Here is a 24,848-nt window from a genome sequence, read left to right on the forward strand (position 1 = left end):
GTGTCCAAAAAACTCTAAATTACGTCTGTGTTACTTAGAATATGTTCCCCATACTAAAGTGTTACCAAAAACATATAACTTTGTCTTGAATTTGAAAAAAACATTGTATTTTTCACTAAAGAAGGGTTCGGTGAATGCGCATATGAAACTGGTGGGGTTCGGTACCTCCAACAAGGTTAAGAACCACTGCTCTAACCCTAACCCTAACCAAATAACTCTGAATTAAGTCTTTGTTACTTAGAATATGTTCCCTTAGTGTCCAAAAAACTCTAAATTACGTCTGTGTTACTTAGAATATGTTCCCCATACTAAAGTGTTACCAAAAACATATAACTTTGTCTTGAATTTGAAAAAAAACATTGTATTTTTCACTAAAGAAGGGTTCGGTGAATGCGCATATGAAACTGGTGGGGTTCGGTACCTCCAACAAGGTTAAGAACCACTGGTTTATTGCATGTGTCCTTTGTCAAATGCTGACATCTAGTGGACATAGTCTTAACTGCAACAAATGCAACGTTCAAGGAGTCTTTCGTCAGTCTTTCTATTCAAACGTTGAAAGTTGGGGATTATTATTATTTTTATTTTTTTTGGACTAGTATAATTTGTTAGAATAGTTTCCTCCTTTGCGCTTTGCAATGTGTCGATTATTGTATTGATTGTTAACCCGCAACAATATAAAGTATGCAGGTAGTTTTAGTTGTACATATAAAGATATGACGTTTGCTGAAGTACATGACGTGTAACCAGAATACATGATATGTCTGTGTTTGCTGAGGGCACGCGAGAGGCGCGGTTTAGCGTTGAAGGGGGCGGGGCCGCGGAGAGGTCAAAGGTGAATACAGTCTTGCTATTGTGCTGAGCAGCAGAGTGGAGTACGATCGAGCAGCGGCGTCTCATCCCTCTTTCCCCGGATCCTCTTTAAACTCCCTCCCGAACCTTCCCCTTCTTCCCTTGCCACCCTACCCTCCCCCCGACACACACACGTCAACGGGCGAACCGGGTAAGACCTTGCAAAAATATGCATTTTGTTGCTTTATTCGTTTAGCTTTGCTGGTAAATTGAAGGGCAGCGACAACCCCCCCCCCCCCCCCCGGTTATCTGTGCGCGCGAAGGCCGCGGGATGTGGCTATTTCCTGGAGGAGGCGACGTTTAAGCTAGCGACCGAAAAGAAAATGACCCGTTATGCTTAAACGGTTGAGTTAGTGTCAAGGCTGCGTGCTGTATTGTGCTGCTATGTCACCCGAGTTTGTATGTCAGGCATGAAAGTATCGCGTTTATGAAGTTACAGTTTGAATGCTGTATTGTCAAACTTGGTCATCTGTCTGCATGACAGCCTATGAAGCCTTTTAGAGTTGGTGTTAGCCCTCTGCTCTGACTGTAAGGTAACATCAAGGCACCACAACCCAAAATGTTTGTGTGCATATTGCATCCAAAACCCTGAATTTGTAGCCTCTGCTGTTCGGTACCATGTAATAGTCGGTGTCGTAGGGGCACAGTGGGTCATTGTACTGCTGTGAATAAGTGGAGCCTCGCCAATATAATGTGAATTACAGCAGTTAAATGCCTCTTTTCTTTGGCTCTTTCATGCTGATGGTGGAGCGCTTCATCGCAACACAGGCTTCTAAACAAGATGGTAGTCGCTGCTTTAACTCTTGAGCGAGCTCTGCACTGACAGCAGCTTCTTGAAGAAACCATTGACTCCTTAGCTTTTTCTAGTTCTTGCTGATAAGCTTTGTTTTTAATGCTGTTGCAGACATTCAACCAGTGACCAAAGATTTACTCCCGTCTGTCACATCCAGCAGCAGCCATGGACCCGAGTATGGTTGAAGGAGGACTTAATGTCACCTTAACCATCAGGTTACTCATGCATGGAAAGGTGAGTGTGGCTGTGTGCAATCCTTCATAAAAAATGTTTAATGGACTCTTCTTGCCATTTTGGTAGAGACTTACTTTCAATTGAACACACTGTCATGTCTTCTTTAGGAGGTTGGAAGCATAATTGGCAAGGTATGTTGTTTTTATTATTGATTGGATGCTATCTGTGTTTTGTCCTCTGGTGTGCCAATTCTGTCTTATTTATCTACACTACAGAAAGGAGAATCTGTTAAGAAAATGAGAGAGGAGGTGAGATGTAAAATTTAAAGATACAAGGAAACTGACTATTTGCGTGGTTCTGACTCATGCATCTTATGATTCTGCTGCATTAGTTTCCATTTTGCTTGTTTGTGCGCAGAGTGGTGCTCGCATCAACATCTCAGAGGGGAACTGTCCAGAGAGGATTATAACCCTTGCAGGACCCACCACCTCTATTTTCAAGGCTTTCTCCATGATCATCGAGAAATTGGAGGAGGTTGACATTGCACTCTACACAGATAAATGAGGCGTGATAAATGCTGATTTTAAAATAAACAATTGCCTGTTATTTCTCTCTTTATCACTCTTTTCAGGACATCAGTACATCAATGACTAACAGTACAGCCACCAGCAAACCGCCTGTCACCATGCGCCTCGTCGTGCCTGCCAGCCAGTGTGGCTCGCTCATCGGCAAAGGGGGATGCAAAATCAAGGAAATTAGAGAGGTGCGTCTTCATAGCCAGTCTCTTGGGAGGAACCATCTTCTGCCAATCACAGTGCTGCCTCCAAATGCTTTGCATAAGATGCAGATGTACTCTGGGAGTTTTTAAATTGCTTTTCAAGTGATGCTGATGAAGGATGACACATTCTGTATTTATGTCCCTTTTCCACTCACTTGATGGTACCAAGTCACCTGTGGACGCTTTTCCATCTGCCCAACTAGGGCTGGGCGATATTTTTTTAATATCGCGATATTTTAAGGCCATATCGCGATACACAATATATATCTCGATATTTTGCTTTAGCCTTGAATGAAAACTTGATGCATATAATCACAGCAGTATGATTATTCTACGTGTCTACATTAAAACATTCTTCTTCATACTGCATTAATATATGCTACTTTTAAACTTTCATGCCGAGATGGAAATCACAACTAAAAAAATCAAAAAAAATCTCATACGGTGTTGATCTGGAAATGTTTGCCTCGGCATTTTGATGGTGTGGGCGTGTGGCACCAAACGGAGATATTAACGTGCGGAGTAAGCACTAGAGATGCGCGGATAGGCAATTTATTTCACCCGCAACCGCGTCAGAAAGTCGTCAACCATCCGCCATCCACCCGATGTAACGTTTGATCAGAACTGCACCCGCCCGCCATCCGCCCAATCTAATATATATGATGCAAGGCATTAGTGAGCCTGCCAACTACTCCGGTTTTCCCGTAATTCGTACGGTTTTCATCAACCTATTCCGGGTTTTTCATTAATTTAAAAAAAAAAAAGGGTGAAAACTACGCGAATTGCACCTTGTGCAGACAAGATTTTTCGATCGGACACGGAGGAATTAGGGATGTAAAAGACCACGTTGGGACAAAAAAACAGAAGTCTAATGCCGTTGCTAGCGATACAAGTGGAAAACTTTCAACGTTTTTCGTCGCCCAAACAGATTCTTTGGATGTGATAAATGCCGAAGTTTTATTTACGGAGGCAATAATTGAGCATGGACTTCCAATCGCACTGGCTGATCACATGGGACAGTTAAATGTTTGTCATGCAACCTTTAAAAATCATTACGCGGTGATCGCGGTCCCAAAAATAAACTTTTCTTGCATGATAATGTCCAGAAAAATTCGCTTTATATTACTATAGAGTCCTTTTAACGAATGAGTTTGATGGTTTATCACAAACCTTAAATGAAAGAAGTCCTTTGTTCTCCTGCACCATGGTCTTGCCTCGTGTTTGGTGCGCAAGCTTTATAACCTCACTTTTGCCTGTTAAAGAAAGGAGACTGATCCAACGCAGCACAGACTTTCGCGTGCCACGCTGTCACGACCCAGACGCACACCAGTGCGCAATCATATGGGAGCCGCGCTGAGCGCACCTCCAAGCGCGTCTCGCTGCCGGCGACGGCCGGGTATATGGGCCCGACGCTCCAGCGCCATCCATTTTCAGGGCTAGTTGATTCGGCAGGTGGGTTGTTACACACTCCTTAGCGGGTTCCGACTTCCATGGCCACCGTCCTGCTCTCTATATCAACCAGGGTGAGCCCCACCCCTTTCGTGAGCGCACTGCGCGCGGAGTGACCCCTGTTACGCGCCCCCGGCAACAGGGGTGGCGGGCAGGTAAGCTGCGCGGGCGGAGCGCGCGGAGTGACCCCTGTTACGAGCCCCCGGCCACGGGGGTGGCGGGCAGGTAAGCTGCTTACCTGCTCCGCGTGACGCCGGCCGCGGCGAAGGCGGACGAGGCGGGGTGTCGGTGCGGTGGGCGCGGTAGTGACCCTGGACGTGCGTCGGGCCCTTCTCGCGGATCGCCTCAGCTACGGCTCCCGGTGGGGCCCTCCCGGGGGAAGGGGCCTCGGTCCCGGACCCCGGCGAGGCGTCCCTTCTCCGCTCCGTAAAAGTGTCCATCTCTTTTCTTTTTTTTTCTTCTGTTGTGGCATATGCAGCAGGTGCCTGCTCGTTTTTCGTATGTGGGTAACAACATTTAACTATGTATATATATTTCCGAATTGGTTTAACTGCCACCCGCAAAAAAAAAAAAAAAATATATCTACCGTAATTAATCCACCCGATCCGACCCGCGAGCGGATAAAATCTTATTTTTTTAAATTTCATCCGCCCGATCCGCGGATAATCCGCGGACTCCGCGGTTGTGTCCGCAAACCGCGCATCTCTAGTAAGCACTCTTCATTGTCTAGCGGGTGACTTTTCAAATGATGCTACGTATTAGCAGTGTAGCCCCTACGGCAACTCTGGACGGACAAAACTCCTCCTCCTTACCTAACACACTGGTAACTTGGGACACCCTGAGCTGTTTGTTACAGTAGTAATGCTACTTTTTATAGCAACGCTTTTGCCCCACACTTGACAAATTACGCTTGTCTTTTCGACATCTTACTTGAAGCCAAACCACCGCCAGATGATGGACCCCCTGCTGTTTTTTGGGGGAATTGATTATTCCTTCATTTGTTACCAGATTCGCACCTTCTTTCTCTTGTAATCGCGCTCGCACCACTCCGCTAGCATCACTCCGCTAGCATCACAGCTAACGTTAGCCATGCTGCTACCTCTCTGCTCGGGGAGGGCGTATACGTATGTGACGTATGTCGTGACAGTATGTGACGTGTGTAAGAAGGTGCGCTTGTCTGTCTGTCTGAGAAGGAGAGACTGGAAAGAGGAGGAGAGCCTGTAGTGTTATGCCCGCAGCTAAAAGCAACTGCGTGAGAACGTATATACTCGATATCACTATATAGTCATTTTCTATATCGCACAGAGACAAACCCGCGATATATCGCGTATATCGATATATCGCCCAGCCCTATGCCCAACCAGATCATATGTCTAGAGCAGGGGTCGGCAACCCGCAGCTCCGAGCCGCATGCGGCTTTTAGATCACTCTGATGCGGCTCCCCCAACCCCGCCCACCTCAACCGACGCACGGAGGGGGCGTTTGCTGGTAGCGGGGGTGTATAATGTAGCCCGGAAGAGTTAGGGATGCATGGGATTCTGGGTATTTTTTCAGTTGTGTTTATGTTGTGTTACGATGCGGATGTTCTCCCAAAATGTTTGTCATTCTTGTTTGCTGTGGGTTCACAGTGTGGCGCATATTAGTAACAGTGTTAAAGTTGTTTATATCGCCACCCTCAGTGTAACCTGTATGGCTGTTGACTAAGTATGCATTGCAGTCACATACGTGTACAGGCAGAGGCCGCATACAACATGTAACCGGGCTGGCACGCTGTTCGTACAGGCTGGAGAGGGCGCTAATGGCAGTGCCATCGCGGCACACCCTTATTAGTGTTGTTTGGGTGAAAATCAGCAGACATTCGAAAGGATAGTAGCCCTAAATTACGGAAATCTCCCGGAAAAATCGAGAAGGTTGGCAAGTATGACGCTGTCAAGCGCCATTCATAAAAAACTCGCGGGCCGCACTAACATTACATTTTCATATTACGGTGCGTGCCGCAAAATAACGTCTCACGAGCTGCGTGTCTGAGACCCCTGGTTTATGCATAGCACAAAGCAAAAAAAAGCTTTGTAACCAGTGTTATTTCATTTTAAATTTCAAAAGAGTTTTGTGGCTCCCATTGTTTTCTTTAATTTGTGAAACGGGTCAAAATGGCTCTTTGAGTGGTAAAGGTTGCCGAGTGTTGAGCCGATTTCATTTACCACCGCTGGTCATTCATTGGTCGAGCTGATTCTTTTTCGCTGCATTATTTGAAAATATACAGTTGTACAACATATGTCAGCGAGCAGCTAGCTAATGGCAGATTTTGGGATTCGATTTGCTGCGGTGACGACTCAACTTCCAGTGGAGGAGGATGCGAATGGCTTTGGTCTTTTCGGGAGAGCCACCTGTGTAGCATTGGGGCTAGCCTTGCCATTCAGTAAACACTTTTCTTTGTTCATTTCTGCTCAGTGTTTGTTCAGGCTCAGCGTTGGATGCAGTGTCTGTGTGTTTTCCCCCACTACTGTGTGGGCACATTAATCATACGTGAAAAAAAAAAAACTTACAGCGGCTAATATCCAAATAAAGTAGACTACAAGATATATAATTCCAGCTAATGTGTTCAATGCAGCATGATTTGCAGTTTCCTGTGGTGCCATTTTGACCACTTCAAACCAAGGCAGGTGTAGCTGGGCTCGGGTCAGTACTGTGCTGTAGAAAAGCAACATTTTCAACTATCTCCGGCAGAGCTATTCAACTAATTGTTTTGTGGGCCACACTTTTAGAAAACTAAGGACCGGGGGCCCGACTTTTTCCTTCATTCTTATTTTTTTTATATCCCTGAGCCAGCGTTCTCTGTCGTGAACATTTGTTTTTGTCTATTTCTCTCAGTTGTTACAGATTTGGGGAAATAAATAGCTATGTTTGACAAAACACAAGTGGTCAGAGGATTGCAGCGGTTGCAGAGGACAATAGGTTTACTTACACTGGTCTAAGTTCCTCTATACAAAAGGAGAGTTCTGCCCTTTTTAAGGACCTACTGCACAAAATCTAGTCAAAAATCATCTATATGACAAAGCTCTGTTGTTTTTAGGAATCTGTTGCAAAAAAGTTTCTCCCAACTTTTGAACTGAACTCCGGAGGTCAATCTGATGTTATTTTCATGCCGGAGATCGCTTCCATTTTGTAAATCTTAATAAACTATGCTTTGTGTTAGTTGTTTTTTTTGACATGTTTCTCTGTGTGTCAACAGTCAGCAGGGGCTCAGGTACAAGTAGCAGGGGACATGTTGCCCAACTCAACAGAGCGTGCTATCACTGTTGCAGGCACCCCACAGTCCATCATCGAGTGTGTCAAGCAGATCTGTGTCGTCATGCTTGAGGTAAAGTCTACCTTTTTTAACAGTGGTAGTTGAGTTTTTGACATTATTTGTTTTTCTTCAGTCTCCTCCAAAGGGAGTGACCATCCCATACCGACCCAAACCCTCAGGCTCTCCTGTAATTTTTGCAGGTGGACAGGTAAGCATCAAAGTGTGTTTGGTTGGTCCTCTGCAGTTACACAAAGTCACTATGTTTGTAGTTCTGGCAACCAGACTCGTGGAAAACTCAACTACTGTATCTGCCATTTTGTAGCATGCCTGACTTTGTTCTGTGAGCACCCCAAAGGCAGAGGACTGATGGACAGGATGATTGAAGTACACTGTGTGGGACACTGTCACAACCTCTTAAGTGCTATTCTCTCCCTGCAGGCATACGCTGTCCAAGGGCAGCACGCCATCCCTCAGCCTGATGTAAGTGAAGGGCCCTCTGTAAGTGATCTAATATATTTGCAAGTCCGACCCGGGATGCCATGCCACACCACCTGCTTCATCATACTTTCCAGTCACTTCTGTCTCACATGCACACCCATCTATTTCACAAAGTTTATTATGAACCTGCGTCAACTTAAGAACCAAAATATCCATTTCATACCTTTTTCTCATTGACACTTCGCTGTAAGGACAATTTTTGCCTTTATAAAGGCTCTCGCATTGTTCTCACTTGTGATTTGTATTTGTTTGCTGTGTGTCCGTCCCCCCTGTTGTCTCCACAGCTCACCAAACTTCACCAGCTGGCCATGCAGCAGAGCCCCTTCCCTATTGCACACAGCAACCAGGGCTTCCAGGGTACATGGGCTTCCTACAAAAGGCGGTCACTGATTTGTATTGACATTATTCATTCTGATGTTGTTGTTTTTTGCATTCCTGCAGCTGGGATGGACGCATCTGCACAAACTGGCTCGCTTGAGCTCACCATTTCAAACGAAGTAAGCCTGGCTTTTTTAACATATTTTTTAGAAGGTGTCGTTCCGTTATCACCTTTCTTGTGTTCTTTCAGCTCATCGGTTGCATCATCGGCCGTCAGGGTGCAAAGATCAACGAGATCCGCCAGATGTCAGGTGCCCAGATTAAGATTGCGAATCCTGTGGAGGGTTCCACTGACAGACAGGTCACCATCACTGGTTCCCATGCCAGCATCAACCTTGCGGAGTACCTTATCAATGCTCGGTAAGTTTTTACAAACAATGTCAAGATGCCCAGCCTATTTGGGTCTGTGGTACTTCTCCAAATAGACAAATACTTTTAGAGTTTAGCAGTGCAGCGATGGCGGCCATTGTAAGGAAACTAAAATTCGGCTACACAAAACCATATCTTCCTTTACTGCAATTGCAGTTTTAGTAGCATTTCTCCAAATCCACAAACATGATTTTACACTATTCCATTTTTGCACAGCCCCCATACTGAATGAAACAATTGCAAAGATTGATTGTTTTGTATGCTGTGCTCAGGCTCTCTTCTGAAACCACTGGACTTGCAGCCAACTGACATGAAGAATCTTCATCAGCATCTAATGGCGCCCTTCCCCCAACTTTTTACCACGAGGTCCCTTATTGAACTTCATGCTAAAATATTTTAATCTCACCTTTCCTCTGCTTTGGGTTCTACGCCTCGGTAGTAACCACAGCTTCATCATGATAATGGTATTTTATTTATTTATTAAGTTTAAAATTCCCGTTACAGATGGTTTTTAAAGACTTCTTTTTTTCTTCTGCTGTATATCTGTTTGATCTTCTTGATAAGTGTAAAACATGTTTTAGAAAAATCTGAGAAGGCATAAATGTTTTTCTTATGTCAGATTTTTCTTAGAAAATGTAAAAATGAAGAAAAAACTTAACTCAAAATTATAGAGGGTCTGTTCCCCTCCTTTTTTAAATATCTATTTATTTTTATTTAAGACACAGCTCCTTGTAAGAAGATAATCTAGTGCTTATATTTGGAGCTGTGCTTCCTGAGCGATGCATTGTGGATTTGACGGGTTTTAAATGAGTATAAGTGGCCTCAGTTGAAGTTGAATGCAGAAAAAAGTTCTACGCCAGACTGCAATTTTTTCATCGTATGAATTTGAACTACATTTTATCGGAGCTAATTTTTTCAGAGTAATTGTGTCATTCCTGTTTTTCCATCAGTTGTAATTTTTGATCAGAAGTCTTGACTATTGTTTTGTATTGCATTCTGATGTGGACGGGTGCGTCGCCTTGCCAGGTGTGGGTCTGAATAAGAGGAAAATATTTTCTTTTCACTGAAATTACAAAAGACCATAGTAATAACGATTATAACATTGAAATGTTGTTTTTAAATAGAGACTATTTTTTTTAATTGCTGGGTTGGGGGAACACTGCAAGGCTACAAAAGACATATTGGTCTTTTAAAGTATATTATGCTGAGATGTTAATTATGATACACCAGAATGACAAGATTTCTAGAATTACTACTAGTTTTCTGCAATCCTTTTTTGCCTGGGACAGATTTAATTTTGTATTGTTTGCCGGAAGAAGAAACTCACTTTTTGTGCACGTTTTTAAACTATAGAAGATTTGGGTGCATTTAAATTGTTTAAAGACATAAAAATAAAATTGTGAAAGGCTTAAACACACCTTTTTGTTTTCCTTAAAGTAGTTACTAGCTTTCAAGCTAATTTCATTTGAGATCATAATTCTGGTCACTTTATTCTCCAATTTAAACAAAGAACACACTTTTTTTAAGCAATACATTATTTATTGTAGCGCATAATTTTCTTTTGATATATTTCCTATGTTACAGCTACAATGTGCAATGTTGTATAAAAACAAAACATTTCTATTCAAAGGATACTTAACCTTTCAACTAGTAACTACAAAGAAGTGCTCTACATTTTGGACCAGGCTACACCTGCAGAAATCTTAAAGGGTCAAGGGGGAAGGTTGGAGGATTTTATGAAGGTGAACAACATACTTGGTGAGTCCTTTAAGTTTGTTACAAAAGCACATTCACATTTATTAGCACCTGCACCAGTGTTGCTGAGAGAGTTGAAGCATGAGACGTTGTCCTCCTTCAGTGCAGTGCATGTTAGGAGCTTGCTGTTGTGAGTGCAGGCACTACTTTACACTCACCAAGGACAACACTTAAAGGATTTTTTACTTAACGATGACAAAGGTCTCTATTCCATCACAAATCCTCATAACCCAAGTAAAAATCTCAAGCAGGTGTCAGTCAGCAGGAGGAATGGTTTTAAAAATGAAACTACTGAGAAACCCAAATTACATACTATGACTTATCTTTGTGAAATCAACACCCCACCCCCCACCCCCCCCCCCCTTTAAGTGCTCACAATTATTAAATAACTGAATATTTTTAGGATTAAAAAAAGTATAAACTTTCACAAAATATAAAACAGACACATTCAAATCTTACATTTAAAAACATAATCATGCATTTGTTCACAGGGCTGCATACCATTTATTCTTAGATTTTATCTTACAAATAAAATATTTTCTTTCTCATGTGGTATGGTTATTTACATTATTATTTATTAGTATATGTGAATGCTCCCAGAGTAATGGCTAGTGTGATTAGAGGACTAGGTGCCGTGGCTAAGGATACCTTTGTACCTATATTTTGCCTACAAACAGTACCAAATGCAAAATGACATTTACCGGTATCTGATTATTTCACAAGCTGTTAAAGAAAAAAGAAATGACTCGGATTGTGACAATGTCACGTGAGTGGAGTTATGGTCACCACTGCACTTATGAGCCTTCATAACTTGGGCTGAGAAGTGTTGTACTGCAGTTGTGATCCCTCATGACATGCTGCACTGGCGACTGATGCACTGATGTCATGGTGGCAAGAGGTATTTGTATCAGTTGACTATGGATGTCCTGTGTGAGGCGGATGTGGTGACCCCTGATAAACTTGAAGGGGCGGTACACACGCGTTAGCGCTTGGCGGTCGGCTTGACTCGCCACTGCCCGGCTGGTCTAGCTCAGCGCTGTCGCAGTCCGAATCATCACACAGAACACGACCCTGTGGAGAGACGAGAAGATTGAGTCAAGGATCTCAGGGAAAAGAGAAGCTGATTTTTCGATCTACTCCTACCTCATTTGGATTCTGCTCGGCTTGCAGCTGAGCTTTGGCGTGACCCGACGTTACTTCTCTCTCTGATAGGCCATCGGAAGCCTGAGCCGGATCTGTGTTGTCTGCTGGGATCTCTGAGCCCTGAGAGAGGAGGTCGTCGCTGCGGTAGTCTAACCTGTCGTCCGTGTTGGTGCTGACCACATCAGGGGTGCCGCTGTGGGAGTGGTCTGTAGTGTGGCCCTCCTCGCCATCCGAAACTGACAAGTTCTCTGAGCTGAAGGTGGACACCGACTGACACTTTGTGATGCTGGTTGGGCGTCTAAGGAACACAAAAGCCACAGACAAATACAATACATTATAATTAGGGCTGTCAAATTTAACAACTCAACTTGTGAATAATCACAAAGAAATATTGCATCATTGATGAATATGCGCAGATTAATCTCTCAATTTAATTCGACCCGACATGCGCATTTACCTTAACCGCAAATTTCAATCTAAAATACATCCAGATAGGACTTAAGATAAAACTGTTAGCAAGTTATGAGCAAATAAATGACAAGTTCAAGTGAAACATTTAAAAATTGTTTCTGTATGACATTCTGATAATAAAATTGCCTTTGTGTCAAAATATCGGGCTCGTGATTAATCTGATATAAAAATGTTTTATTTGACAGCACTAACTATAATGCATACGCTTTGTGTGACAGAAAATGGCTCACTGTCCTTTCACAGTAAGTTACTCACCGTCTTCGCGGTAACTCAACCTCACTGTCAACTTCACCCTCCTCCTCTTCTGATGACACCCCACGCCTCTGTAGTGAGCATCAAGAAGAGTGTGAACCTGATAAAAGCGTGTCCACCCAGGAACAGATCTCACTCTCTTACCTGTTTACGTGTAATAGCTGCCCTGTATAAAATGGCTGAAGGTGTGAGGTGCTGACTCCCGATTCCCCCTGAAGCCCCTCGGGGCAACCTAACAGCGCCAGATCCATCCTCTTTATCTTCCTCATGGGGCAAGCGTGGTGATCCCAGAGAGCCACGCCCTGCTGCCGCCCCCCTCCCACAAGGCGAGTCCGGGCTGCTTGAGAATGGGAATGATGCAGCATCCTCGCTAGGAGTGTCGCTGCGTGGGGGAGTTTCTGTGAGATCATCCAAACCAGTGACTGCGGCCTCTGATGCTCCTAATCCTGCAGAGGCACTGAGGCTGCCCCCTCTTTCTAGCCCGCCCAGAGGTGGATCTTTTTTTCCCTGGCCGCCCGCCTCTAGCGCGGTGCAGATGAGGTCAGGGCTGGAGGAGGATAGCTGCCTTTGCTGTTGCTCGTGGCTGAAGCCCCTCAGGGCCGCAGAGGGCTCCAGGAGCTGCATGGAGGAGTCAGTGGCTGAGTTGTTCACCTTGGCCACCGTCTCTCTATTGGGAGATGACTGATTGGCTTTAAGTCCTGCTAGATCCCCACTGCTGCCTTTTCCAGGCTTGCGATGACGGGTCTTTACCCTTCGAGACCGACTGGGAGAAGTGGAGCTTCTACTGGGGCAGGTGGGGATAGTGACTTGCAATACAGAAGAATCCATTTTAGGAATGATTACCTCAGACTTGAGGATGTCTGGCCTGAAAGAAGGGGAGAGGGAAACAGTAAACGCATTCTGTAATTGTAACAAGTGAAATGAGACTCGCACCTCTTTCCTGAGGGAAGCTTCTGTGGGACGTTTCTCTTCTTGATGAGCTTGTCCATGCTGTTTGAAGAGCTGCTCTGTCTGGAGCTGTGGTGCTTAAAGAAACCTGGATACTTCTTATCCAAGGACTGCTCCCTCCTGAAGATAAACACAAGTGATTTATTGCAAAGATGGTGGTCATGAGCGAAAGACTAAATGTGTTCATGAATTTTAGTCGTACCTCTGCAGCTCTTTTTCTTTGAGCTCCAGCTGCAGCATGACAGCGCTGAGCTCCATGTAAAGGTTGTTCGCCCTCTCCAGTTTCCTCTCATAGTGCTCACGAATGTCTAAAGCATGTCTGAGGAGAATAGAGGCAGCTGATGTCATTGTACATAGGTGTACACTGATCCAAATCCTCAGCCATTGGCATGCACTCCAGTCCACTCACAGGGACAAAGAAAGGAGTGACATCAATAAATGGCAAGAGTGAAAAGTGGCCTCTTTTGTGTGCAGAAGCGATAAAAGCACCATAAACCAATTAAAAACTGTGTATGTGTATTCAAAAAACAAACCTGAGCTCTTCTCTGCGTCGGTTGATCAGCTCCTCATCGAGTCGGTGCAGACAAGTGCCCTCAGATTTGATCTTCTCAAAGTGCTGTTTCACCTCCTCTCGCCATTCAGCCTGATGAGAGCACATTTTCTGCTAAGCATTGGTGTTTGGTCAGAGACGACTTAGGAGGTGTTTCTCTTTTGTTTGGCAGACAATGACATACAGTATGACTAAGCAAGCCTGTGTGGGTGATTGGCCGTGTACAGTACATGTGATCCTTGTACAAAACCCCAAACCAGTGAAGTTGGCACGTTGTGTAAATCGAAAATAAAAACAGAATACAATGATTTGCAAATTCCTTTCAACTCATATTCAATTGAATAGACTGCAAAGACAAGATATTTAACGTTCGAACTGGAAAACTTAATTTTTTGCAAATATTAGCTCATTTGGAATTTGATGCCTGCAACATGTTTCAAAAAAGCTGGCACAAGTTAAAGTTTAAGTACCAATTATTGTCACACACACACTATGAGTGGTGAAATGTGTCCTCTGCATTTGACCCATTGCCTTGTTCTCCCCTTGGGAGGTGATGGGAGCAGTGAGCAGCAGCGGTGGCCTCGTCCGGGAATAATTTTTGGTGATTTAACCCCCAATTCCAACCCTTGATGGGGAGTACCAAGCAGGGAGGTAATGGGTCCCATTTTTATAGTTTGGTATGACAAAGAAGACTGAGAAAGCTAAGGAATGCGCATCAAACACTTATTTGGAACATCCCACAGGTGAACAGGCTAATTGGGTACAGGTGGGTGCCAATTTTGGGTATAAAAGCAGCTTCCATTAAATGTTCAGTCATTCACAAACAAGGATGGGGCGAGGGTCACCACTTTGTGAACAAATGCTTGAGCAAATTGTCCAACAGTTTAAGAACAACATTTCACAACGAGCTATTGCAAAGAATTTAGGGATATCACCATCTACCATCCGTAATACAATCAAAAGGTTCAGATAATTTTATTTATTTATTTATTTCAGGCAATGACATACAAAAATAATAATAATAATTTTTAAAAAGTACAAAGTTGACAACACATAATATAAATTAATATAGTGCAAAAGGTAATGTATAGTATGTAAAGCGTGATTGTCCAGTTTTGCCTGAAAGGGAGTGGGAAGAAGATAACTTATTTAATCCAAGCCCCAGTTCTCCATTCAGTGATTATTCACATGAGTTTCACTGTTACTTTGTTCAAGGATTATAATACAGATGTTGTATCATAGTGGCATTACCACAGGTAACAATAATTATTACACTGTAACAATAATTTGTATCAACAATGTTAATAGACAACATAGCAATAATGGTAAGGAAACATTGAGCACATGTTAACACTTTGAGACAGAGTACAACAGCAGGTCAAATTAAAGACCCTCATCTCTATAGTTGAACCAGACCCAATGTTTGTATAATAGTTTAAATCGATTAATAGTTTGGAAAAATCACTGCATGTAACATTAAATGCCCGTGACCTTGGATCCTTTAGGCGGTACTGCATCAAAAAGCGACATCAGTGTGTAAAGGATATCACCACATGAGCTCAGGAACACTTCAGAGAACCACTGTCAGTAACTACAGTTTGTCGCTACATCTGTAAGTGCAAGTTAAGACTCTACTATGCAAAGACAAAGCCATTTATCAACAACACCCAGAAACGTCGCCGGCTTTGCAGGGCTCGAGCTCCTCTAAGATGGACTGATGAAAAATGTAAAAGTGTTCTGTGGTCTGACGAGTCCACATTTCAAATTGTTTATGGAAACTGTGGACGTTTTGTCCTCCGGACCAAAGAAGAAAAGAACCATCTGGATTGTTATAGGCGCAAAGTTCAAAAGCCAGCATCTGTGATGGTAAAGGGGTGTATTAGTGCCCAAGGCATGGGTAACTTACACATCTGTGAAGGCACCATTAATGCTGAAAGGTTTTGGAGCAACATATGTTGCCATCCAAGCAAAGTTATCATGGACGCCCCTGCTTATTTCAGAAAGATGCCAAGCCACGTGCTACAACAGCGTGGCTTCATAGTAAAAGAGTGCGGGTACTACACTGGCCTGCCTGTAGTCCAGACCTGTCTCCCATTGAAAATGTGTGGCGCATTATGAAGCATAAAATACAACGGAGACCCCCGGACTGTTGAACAACTTAAGCTGTACATCAAGCAAGAATGGGAAAGAATTCCACCTGAAAAGCTTCAAAAATTGGTCTCCTCAGGTCCCAAACATTTACTGAGTGTTGTTAAAAGGAAAGGCCATGTAACACAATGTTGCAATGTGTTGCTGCCATTAAATTCTATGTTAATGATTTTTTGCAAAAAAAAAGTTAAGTTTCTAAGTTCGAACATTCATTCAATTGAATATAAGTTGAAAAGGATTTGCAAATCATTGTATTCTGTTTTTATTTACAAATTACACAACGTGCCAACTTCACTGGTTTTGGGTTTTGTACAAAATGGGCCTGATCTACTTAAATCCAAATACTACACGCTAAACTGCAAATTATGATTGATTGATTGATTGACGTCAATCAATCAATCAATGTTTATTTATATAGCCCTAAATCACAAGTGTCTCAAAGGGCTGCAAAAGGGGAGACCGAAAGCAATGGATGTCGAGTGGGTCTAACATAGCAATAGTGTACTATTACTGGGTGTGTTGCAGGTGATCTACTAGTTTAAAAGTGGTGCGCACCACCCTATTTAAACAATTTGTTTGTAAAAGAAGACACAAATTTCCTTCCACATTTATGACATCACATGCTCCAAAGATCTGACTTGTGCTGTTTGGTTATCTTGTGGAATATGCAGCACACACCACCTTTTCTGGGCGATGTACCGTAGAAGTGCTAGACAACATGACCTATTTTTAGCACGTCAAAGCTGCGCTCTTGGAGTGGAATGATCCAGAAAATAATTTATAAAAATACATGTTGAAGACGCCAAAACAAATCAAATGAATTTGTTTTGTTAAAGGCCTACTGAAATGCGATTTTCTTATTCAAACGGGGATAGCAGGTCCATTCTATGTGTCATACTTGATCATTTCGTGAAATTGCCATATTTTTGCTGAAAGGATTTAGTAGAGAACATCGACGATAAAGTTCGCAACTTTTGGTCGCTGATAAAAAAGCCTTGCCTGTACCGGAAGTAGCAGACAATATGCGCGTGACGTCAGGTTGTGGAGCTCCTCACATCCGCACATTGTTTACAATCATGGCCACCAGCAGCAACAGCGATTCGAACCGAGAAAGCGACGATTTCCCCATTAATTTGAGCGAGGATGAAAGATTTGTGGATGAGGAAAGTGAGAGTGAAGGACTAGAGCGCAGTGGGAGCGATTCAGATATGGAAGATGCTGTGAGAGGCGGGTGGGACCTGATATTCAGCTGGGAATGACTAAAAGAGTAAATAAACACAAGACATATATATACTCCATTAGCCACAACACAACCAGGCTTATATTTAATATGCCACAAATGAATCCCGCATAACAAACACCTCCCCCCTCCCGTCCATATAACCCGCCAATACAACTCAAACACCTGCACAACACACTCAATCCCACAGCCCAAAGTACCGTTCACCTCCCCAAAGTTCATACAGCACATATATTTCCCCAAAGTCCCCAAAGTTACGTACGTGACATGCACATAGCGGCACGCACGTACGGGCAAGCGATCAAATGTTTGGAAGCCGCAGCTGCATGCGTACTCACGGTACCGCGTCTGCGCATCCAACTCAAAGTCCTCCTGGTAAGAGTCTCTGTTGTCCCAGTTCTCCACAGGCCAATGGTAAAGCTTGACTGTCATCTTTCGGGAATATAAACAATGAAACACCGGCTGTGTTTGTGTTGCTGCTGCCGCCCGCAATACACCGCTTCCCACCTACAGCTTTCTTCTTTGCTGTCTCCATTGTTCATTGAACAAATTGCAAAAGATTCACCAACACAGATGTCCAGAATACTGTGGAATTTTGCGATGAAAACAGACGACTTAATAGCTGGCCACCATGTTGTCCCAAAATGTCCTCTACAATCCGTGACGTCACGTGCCGGCGTCATCATACCGAGACGTTTTCAGCAGGGTATTCCGCGTGAAATTTAAAATTGCACTTTAGTAAGCTAACCTGGCCGTATTGGCATGTGTTGCAATGTTAAGATTTCATCATTGATATATAAAATATCAAGACTACGTGGTCGGTAGTAGTGGGTTTCAGTAGGCCTTTAAGCCCACTCACTCATCCAGCAGCATAAAATTATAAAATGATTTTGCTGAATAGACGGTATGTCTTATTTTTTATTCAAATATGTTGACAAACGCACATTGGACACAGGTTTTTTTCGCTATCGTCTCTTTGCAGCATGATCGCCTCCTTTATCACGGCCACTCGTGCATAACTGTGCTAGTTTGCATGCGCATTACAGACATGCTAAATGTAGACGTACGACAGCGGTCGCAACAGTTTCAGTCTTGATCAATCACAATGCGAGCGCAAAATTATATTTACATCTCCTCGCAGTATTGTGGCTGTCCTGAAAATCAGCATATATTCTGCATATTCTGTACATGAAGACAGACATGTTAAATAGATTGTGTTCTCTGTTTCACTCATTTAAGGGATGCAATCCTCTTGAGCACAAGCTTAGTAGATCAACTTTGAGTGTCAAGTTTGTACATGCAAACCTTTAGTAGATCAGGCCCTGTGTCTACTATGGAATAGTCAGGAGACACAAAGGTTGAACTACAGTAAATAGTTCACTATCAACAGACATTAATTTCGGCGCGAGTGCACAAAGCAAGGTCCATAAAGGCATGCTTGAATGGGTCTGGCGTGGAAGAACGCAACCCCATCAGTCACATTTGCAATAACTACAACAGAGACTTTGAGCTTTGTTTAAGCTCACAAGAATCTTCCCAGGAAAACACTCCACACTTTGCCAATGTGTCCCAATACATGTAGAGCAGGGATGCCCAAAGTGGGGCCCACGGGCCAAATTTGGCCCATTTTTTTAATTTTGTTTGGCCCGCCAAAGGGTGTCAGCCAAGTGTAATACATACGGACCTCTTTCAAGCTGCACAATCATTGATGGCATGTCCCCAAGGCTACACAGTAAAACTAATCAGTTGATTGTACTGTTAAAAACGTGCCAGCTTAGTCACCAGAAATGTACCATAAAATCATCAGATTTACAGCAAAGCACTACAAAAAAATGGCCAGATATTTTACGGTAAACAAAAAATGGCAGCTCAAGTCACCAGAATTTTAATGTCAAAACAGTGGTACTGTACAGTTTACAATTGTAAATTGTACGCTAAAATTGTAGTGACCAAGCTGCGAGTTGTTGGTTTTTTTTACTTTAAAGGGGAACATTATCACCAAACCTATGTAAGCGTACCTTGATGTTGCAGAAAAAAGACCATATATTTTTTTAACCGATTTCCGAACTCTAAATGGGTGAATTTTGGCGAATTAAACGCCTTTCTATTATTTGCTCTCGGAGCGATGACGTCACAACGTGACTTCACATCGGGAAGCAATCCGCCATTTTCTGTCTTTCGTCGGTGTGTTGTCGGAGGGTGTAACAACACGAACAGGGACGGATTCAAGTTGCACCAGTGGCCCAAAGATGCGAAAGTGGCAAGAAATTGGACGAAATTTGTTCAAAATACGAGGGTGTGGGGAAAGCCGACGAAATGGTCAGTCGTTTGTTCCGCACACTTTACCGACGAAAGCTATGCTACGACAGAGATGGCAAGAATGTGTGGATATCCTGCGACACTCAAAGCAGATGCATTTCCAACGATAAAGTCAAAGAAATCTGCCGCCAGACCCCCATTGAATCTGCCGGAGTGTGTGAGCTATTCAGGGACAAAGGATTCCCGCAGACGAGCGAGCTAAACCCCCTGGATGTCTTGGCTCACACCGCTTCTACCGTCCCTTATGCCACCGAAGATGATCAAGAGAAGAATATCGACCCTAGCTTCCCTGGCTTGTTGACATCAACTCCAAAAATGGACAGATCAGCTTTCAGGAAAAGAGAGCGGATGAGGGTACGTCTACAGAATATATTAATTGATGAAAACTTTATTCATTACTCGCGGTTTTACGTAAATTATTATACATAAACTGTGTTTACCAATAATTTAGCTTAAAATAATTTATTTTTTTCAATCATTCGAGTACATTCGGGTAGTCTTGTGTAATGCAGTATTTTGTGTCTATTTAATTATGGTTAACCTGAGTGCTGAAATCGTGGAAAAATATATGTTCTTAGCGCGCCTGAAATGGGCTGTCTGCACTCTCAAAGTGCATGTTGTTGCCAAATGTATTTCATATGCTGTAAACCTAGTTCATAGTTGTTAGTAATTATCTTATCAGACAGTGTTAAGCCGCTGAAATCCGAGTTTGAATCCGAGCTAATGTCGCTATACCTTGCTGTTTGTTTGTATTGGCATCACTGTGTGACGTCACAGAAAAATGGACGGGTGTATATAACGATGGTTAAAATCAGGCACTTTGAAGCTTTTTTTAGGGATATTGCGTGATGGGTAAAATTTTGAAAAAAACTTTGAAAAATAAAATAAGCCACTGGGAACTGATTTTTAATGGTTTTAACCCTTCTGAAATTGTGATAATGTTCCCCTTTAAAATCTATTGATTGTATTTTTTTTCAGGCTCGTTCGTTGCGTTTGAATTTGAGACCCCTGCTTTACGGTAAAGTTGTGACTTTTTGAAGCTCTATGGAGAAAGTTAATCTTGGTCGCCATACTACGCCCACGTCCTATAATGAAAACCTAAATGCTTCGAAATTTAGCATCCTCCACATGTCTAATCTGTCTGGATAAAGTTTATCGAGGACAAACTGGTTACCGAACAACACCTTTAAACGGCAAAATTCTGCAGAAAATGACCTTTTTGAATGTTTTGAGGTTAAAAATGTACATAAAAGATGCAGCCTTGCATGTTAACTGAATTAATCACAGGACTGTTTGACAATCTCCACTACCTTTTATAATGAATTATTGCTGTTATGAGGCTAAATTCCTCACTAGTGGTGCTATTGAGCGTCTTCAGTGTATTACACACAGTATGCGCTCATTTAATCTGCTAAGAGAAGCAACAATACCTGCGATTTGAAGTATGTCTCCTGGGGAGTGGACAGAACGTCAGCCGATGCTATGTCCAGATGAAGAAGGATTTGACGGAAAGAAGGCCTATTCCTGGGTTTACAGTTCCTGCAAAATCCAGAATAAACACAACAGTGTGTACTTACACTGTGCCAAAAATAAATCCTTAAATCACAGATAAACCACATTGCACTCTTTATCTGTCCATTTACTGCCTCTGAGAATCCGTTCACTCTTCACTCAGCCTCACTTCCTAAGTCTATAATTGCTCACCAGCATTGTCTGAGTAGGATCTTGAAGCCATCAGGACAGCTCTCAGGTATGGGCAGCTGGAGGCTGTTGTTTCCCACTCCCCAGATGATAGCAGATGAATCCACATCTTTGTAAGGGATCTCACCAGTTAGCATCTCCCACAGTACCACTCCAAATGACCTAATGAACAGTCAATGTAAAACTTGAAGACATATTTAGACCGTCTCACAGAGATGGAAATAGAAATGAGAAAGGCACCTGGCGTCACATAAACAGAAAAATCACGACATGGAAAGTTCTAGCAACATGGTGGACAAGCAATATGACATGTTGACATCGCCAGAACGATACTTGAAAGCATTCTTTAAGTTTGGACCTACCAGATGTCCACTTTTTCTGACACCGGCTCATTCCGAATGACTTCAGGTGCCATCCAGGCTACGGTGCCTGCAAAGGACATTTTGGTACTTTTGTCACTGAGCTCCTTTGAGGTTCCAAAGTCCGAGATCTTCACAAGGTCGTCGTGCGTGATCAGCATGCTGAAAAACAGCAACATAAAATCCATCACATTACTTAGGGCGTCTTGACATGTGAGTGTCAATCTGATCACATGGCTCATGTCATTCTCAGGAGGCTAAATACGGTGGTACCTCAACTTAAGAATGTTGTGAAATAAGAGCTGTGACTCGAATAATTGTTAATATAAGACCCATTATGCAAAACCGAATGTGAAGCGACTGGGATGAGAATCAGCACTTCCAAGTCCGAGTCCATGGTTCTCGCCCGGAGAAGGGTGGAGTGCCATCTCCAGGTTGCGGAGGAGATCTTGCCCCAAGTGGAGGAGTTCAAGTACCTCGGAGTCTTGTTCACGAGTGAGGGAAGAGTGGATCGTGAGATCGACAGGCAGATCGGTGCAGCGTCTTCAGTAATGCGGACGCTGTATCGATCCGTTGTGGTGAAGAAGGAGCTGAGCCGGAAGACAAAGCTCTCGATTTACCGGTCGATCTACGTTCCCATCCTCACCTATGGTCATGAGCTTTGGGTTATGACCGAAAGGACAAGATCACGGATACAAGCGGCCGAAATGAGTTTCCTCCACCGTATGGCGGGGCTCTCCCTTAGAGATAGGGTGAGAAGCTCTGTCATCCGGGAGGAGCTCAAAGTAAAGCCGCTGCTCCTCCACATCGAGAGGAGCCAGGTGAGGTGGTTCGGGCATCTGGTCAGGATGCCACCCGAACGCCTCCCGAGGGAGGGCACGTCCAACCAGTCGGAGGCCACGAGGAAGACCCAGGACACGTTGGGAAGACTATCTCTCCCGGCTCGCCTGGGAACGCCTCGGGATCCCCCTGGGGGAGCTGGATAAAGTGGCTGGGGAGAGGGAAGTCTGGGCTTCCCTGCTTAGGCTGCTGCCCCCGCGACCCGACCTCGGATAAGCGGAAGAAGATGGATGGATGGATATGCAAAACCAACTTTTCCTACCTATTGGTACCTGTTTTTGTGTATTTGGGATCTGCATGAGTCAAGAAAATGTGAAATCAAACCATGGAGGCACGGTTGAGATATTTATAAATCAATCTCGCCTTCCTTCATTCTTCATCCAAACGAGCTGTTTGGAATTTTCCTCATTTGTGACGTTTTACCACATGTAACGTCAGAGGATATCTTCATATATAGTAGAAATTTACCTGACGATCTTTGCGAGTCCGACACTGTAGTCAATAAGCTCCTTACTTTTTCTCTATCCTCTTGTTGTGGGGCTGAATGTACATGCATCGGCCGCTGTTGGCATTTCTAATACAAAGTCGCGTATAATTCTAACTTCTTGCTCTCAGTAGACTCCATATAAAAACGCTAAATTCTACAACATGGACGACGGGGAGAAGAGCGAGCAGCAGACTATGTGAAGCCTTTGGAGCATATCGCTGCTAATCTGCGCCATGCTGAAGCTAAATGAGTCGGTAAGGCCATTCAAGGATGTTAAACTATTATATAAACAACATGGAAAAGCTGCTGATGGTGTATTTGATGGAAAAGCAGCTCGAAAAAGATACCCTAGTAATCCACTCTTCAAGGTAAACCTTGTACAATATTATTACATGTCTTAATAAAACTAATGTAGTTCTTGGTAATACATTACTTTGTATGTTTTATACAACATTTAGGTAACACTTGAGTATGGAGAACATATTCTAAGTAACAAAGACTTAATTTAGAGTTATTTGGACACTAGAGGAACATATTCTAAGTACCCTAACCCTAACCTTATTGAGGGAAGACTCTTAGTTAATGGCTTACTGGTTGTATAAAAGGCCATGCAGAATAAGGCATTCATAAGTACTTAATAATGACTTGTTAAAAGCCAATATGTTACTAATTTGCATGTTAATAAGCAACTAATTAATGGTGAATATGTTCCCCATACTAAGGTGTTACCCATATTTATTATCTAATAGTTTGTTTTTCTTTTTAAAAGGCATGTTGCATGTTGTTTTGAAGCACCCACTAAATTGATTTCAGTTCATTTCTATGGGAGACCTTGGTTTGAAATGCATGTGTTTTGAGTCGAGAGCTCCATCAATGAACCAATTAAACTTGTAAGTAGGGATGTCCGATAATGGCTTTTTGCCGATATCCGATATTCCGATATTGTCCAACTCTTTAATTACCGATACCGATATCAACCGATATATGCAGTCGTGGAATTAACACATTATTATGCCTCATTTGGACAACCAGGTATGGTGAAGATAAGGTACTTTTAAAAAATATATATAAAATAAAATAAGACAAATAAATTAAAAACATTTTCTTTAATAAAAATGAAAGTAAAACAATATAAAAATAGTTACATAGAAACTAGTAATTAATGAAAATGAGTAAAATTAACTGTTAAAGGTTAGTACTATTAGTGGACCAGCAGCACGCACAATCATGTGTGCTTACGGACTGTATCCCTTGCAGACTGTATTGATATATAATGTAGGAACCAGAGTATTAATAACAGAAATAAACAACCCTTTTGTGTGAATGAGTGTAAATGGGGGAGGGAGGTTTTTTGGGTTGGTGCACTAATTGTAAGTGTATCTTGTGTTTTTTATGTTGATTTAATTTAAAAAAAAAAAAAAAAAAAAAACGATACCGATAATAAAAAAACGATACCGATCATTTCCGATATTACATTTTAACGCATTTATCAGCCGATAATATATAAGATAATAGTAAGTTAATTGTATTGTGTAAACCTGATATTCTTTAATATATTTCTGAATGATCTTTTCCTCATGATGGAGGATACTGCCTCTTACTGATGTGGAATGTATGGAGCTGACCCCAGGCTGTACAAAAAAACACATTGTGATGCACGGGGGCCTTACTTGGGGGACTTGAGGTCTCGGTGTATGATCTTATGAAGGTGTAGGTAGTTCATGCCCCCTGCAATGCCCATGGACCAGTCAACCAGGAGCGAGGGGGTGATTTTCCGGCCTGCCCTCAGCACCTCATACAGTTGGCCTTGGGCACAGTATTCCATCAAAATGCAGTAACAAGGGGCCTGGGTGCACACACCCCTGGAAGAAAGCATCACTATTTAAATGCTGGATTAAACCATTTAAAAGCAGGATACAGCATGAGTTTCCCTACTTGAAAGTGATGATGTTGGGGTGCTTGAGTTTGCGGAGGTGTTTGATTTCCGTCTCCTTGATGTCTCGCACTTTCTTCACGGCCACGTCGTCTCCGTGGAACTTGCCAAGGAAGACAGCCCCC

The 24,848-nt window shown here is 42.9% G+C and overlaps 2 protein-coding genes across 7 annotated transcripts in view; one reads left to right on the plus strand and one right to left on the minus strand.

Annotated features, from left to right (window-relative positions):
- The first annotated feature begins 830 nt into the window (after positions 1-830).
- pcbp2 (poly(rC) binding protein 2) lies at positions 831-9,990 on the plus strand. 5 transcript variants are annotated; one of them, XM_061978938.1, is made up of 13 exons: positions 833-1,000; positions 1,754-1,876; positions 1,984-2,007; positions 2,092-2,124; positions 2,234-2,350; positions 2,448-2,579; positions 7,276-7,404; positions 7,466-7,540; positions 7,771-7,830; positions 8,115-8,187; positions 8,272-8,327; positions 8,399-8,568; positions 8,850-9,990. In XM_061978938.1, the coding sequence occupies exons 2-13, from the start codon at positions 1,808-1,810 to the stop codon at positions 8,884-8,886; spliced, it is 975 nt and encodes a 324-aa protein (XP_061834922.1). In that variant the 5' UTR covers positions 833-1,000; positions 1,754-1,807; the 3' UTR covers positions 8,887-9,990. The 5 variants fall into 5 exon arrangements, with proteins under 5 accessions (XP_061834913.1, XP_061834922.1, XP_061834931.1 ...); XM_061978947.1 differs by having other exon boundaries at positions 7,771-7,812; XM_061978929.1 differs by having other exon boundaries at positions 831-1,000; positions 1,800-1,876; positions 7,771-7,812; positions 8,115-8,327.
- Positions 9,991-10,708: 718 nt separating this feature from the next.
- The window catches only part of map3k12 (mitogen-activated protein kinase kinase kinase 12), a 24,676-nt gene continuing 10,536 nt past the window's right edge, over positions 10,709-24,848 (minus strand). For both annotated transcript variants that reach the window (XM_061978908.1, XM_061978900.1), the window contains exons 3-14: positions 24,726-24,848; positions 24,461-24,652; positions 21,467-21,625; positions 21,108-21,266; positions 20,834-20,942; positions 13,680-13,789; positions 13,349-13,465; positions 13,132-13,266; positions 12,343-13,063; positions 12,202-12,269; positions 11,476-11,773; positions 10,709-11,403 (exon numbers count right to left, since the gene is read on the minus strand). The exon at positions 24,726-24,848 is cut by the window's right edge and continues 61 nt beyond it. In XM_061978908.1, coding sequence (XP_061834892.1) covers positions 11,248-11,403; positions 11,476-11,773; positions 12,202-12,269; positions 12,343-13,063; positions 13,132-13,266; positions 13,349-13,465; positions 13,680-13,789; positions 20,834-20,942; positions 21,108-21,266; positions 21,467-21,625; positions 24,461-24,652; positions 24,726-24,848 — 2,347 coding nt within the window. In that variant the 3' untranslated portion in view covers positions 10,709-11,247. The remainder of the gene's footprint in view (positions 11,404-11,475; positions 11,774-12,201; positions 12,270-12,342; positions 13,064-13,131; positions 13,267-13,348; positions 13,466-13,679; positions 13,790-20,833; positions 20,943-21,107; positions 21,267-21,466; positions 21,626-24,460; positions 24,653-24,725) is intronic.

Source organism: Nerophis lumbriciformis, linkage group LG01 (genome assembly GCF_033978685.3).
Source record: "Nerophis lumbriciformis linkage group LG01, RoL_Nlum_v2.1, whole genome shotgun sequence".
In the NCBI taxonomy this organism is placed as follows: Eukaryota; Metazoa; Chordata; class Actinopteri; order Syngnathiformes; family Syngnathidae; genus Nerophis; species Nerophis lumbriciformis.

Bases quoted from the DNA above. Each gene is read 5' to 3' on its own strand.
- pcbp2 (XM_061978929.1), top strand. From the start codon at position 1,808: ATGGACCCGAGTATGGTTGAAGGAGGACTTAATGTCACCTTAACCATC. The intron at 1,877-1,983 runs GTGAGTGTGGCT...TGTCTTCTTTAG, and splicing joins GGTTACTCATGCATGGAAAG to GAGGTTGGAAGCATAATTGG. The intron at 2,008-2,091 runs GTATGTTGTTTT...TCTACACTACAG, and splicing joins TTGGAAGCATAATTGGCAAG to AAAGGAGAATCTGTTAAGAA.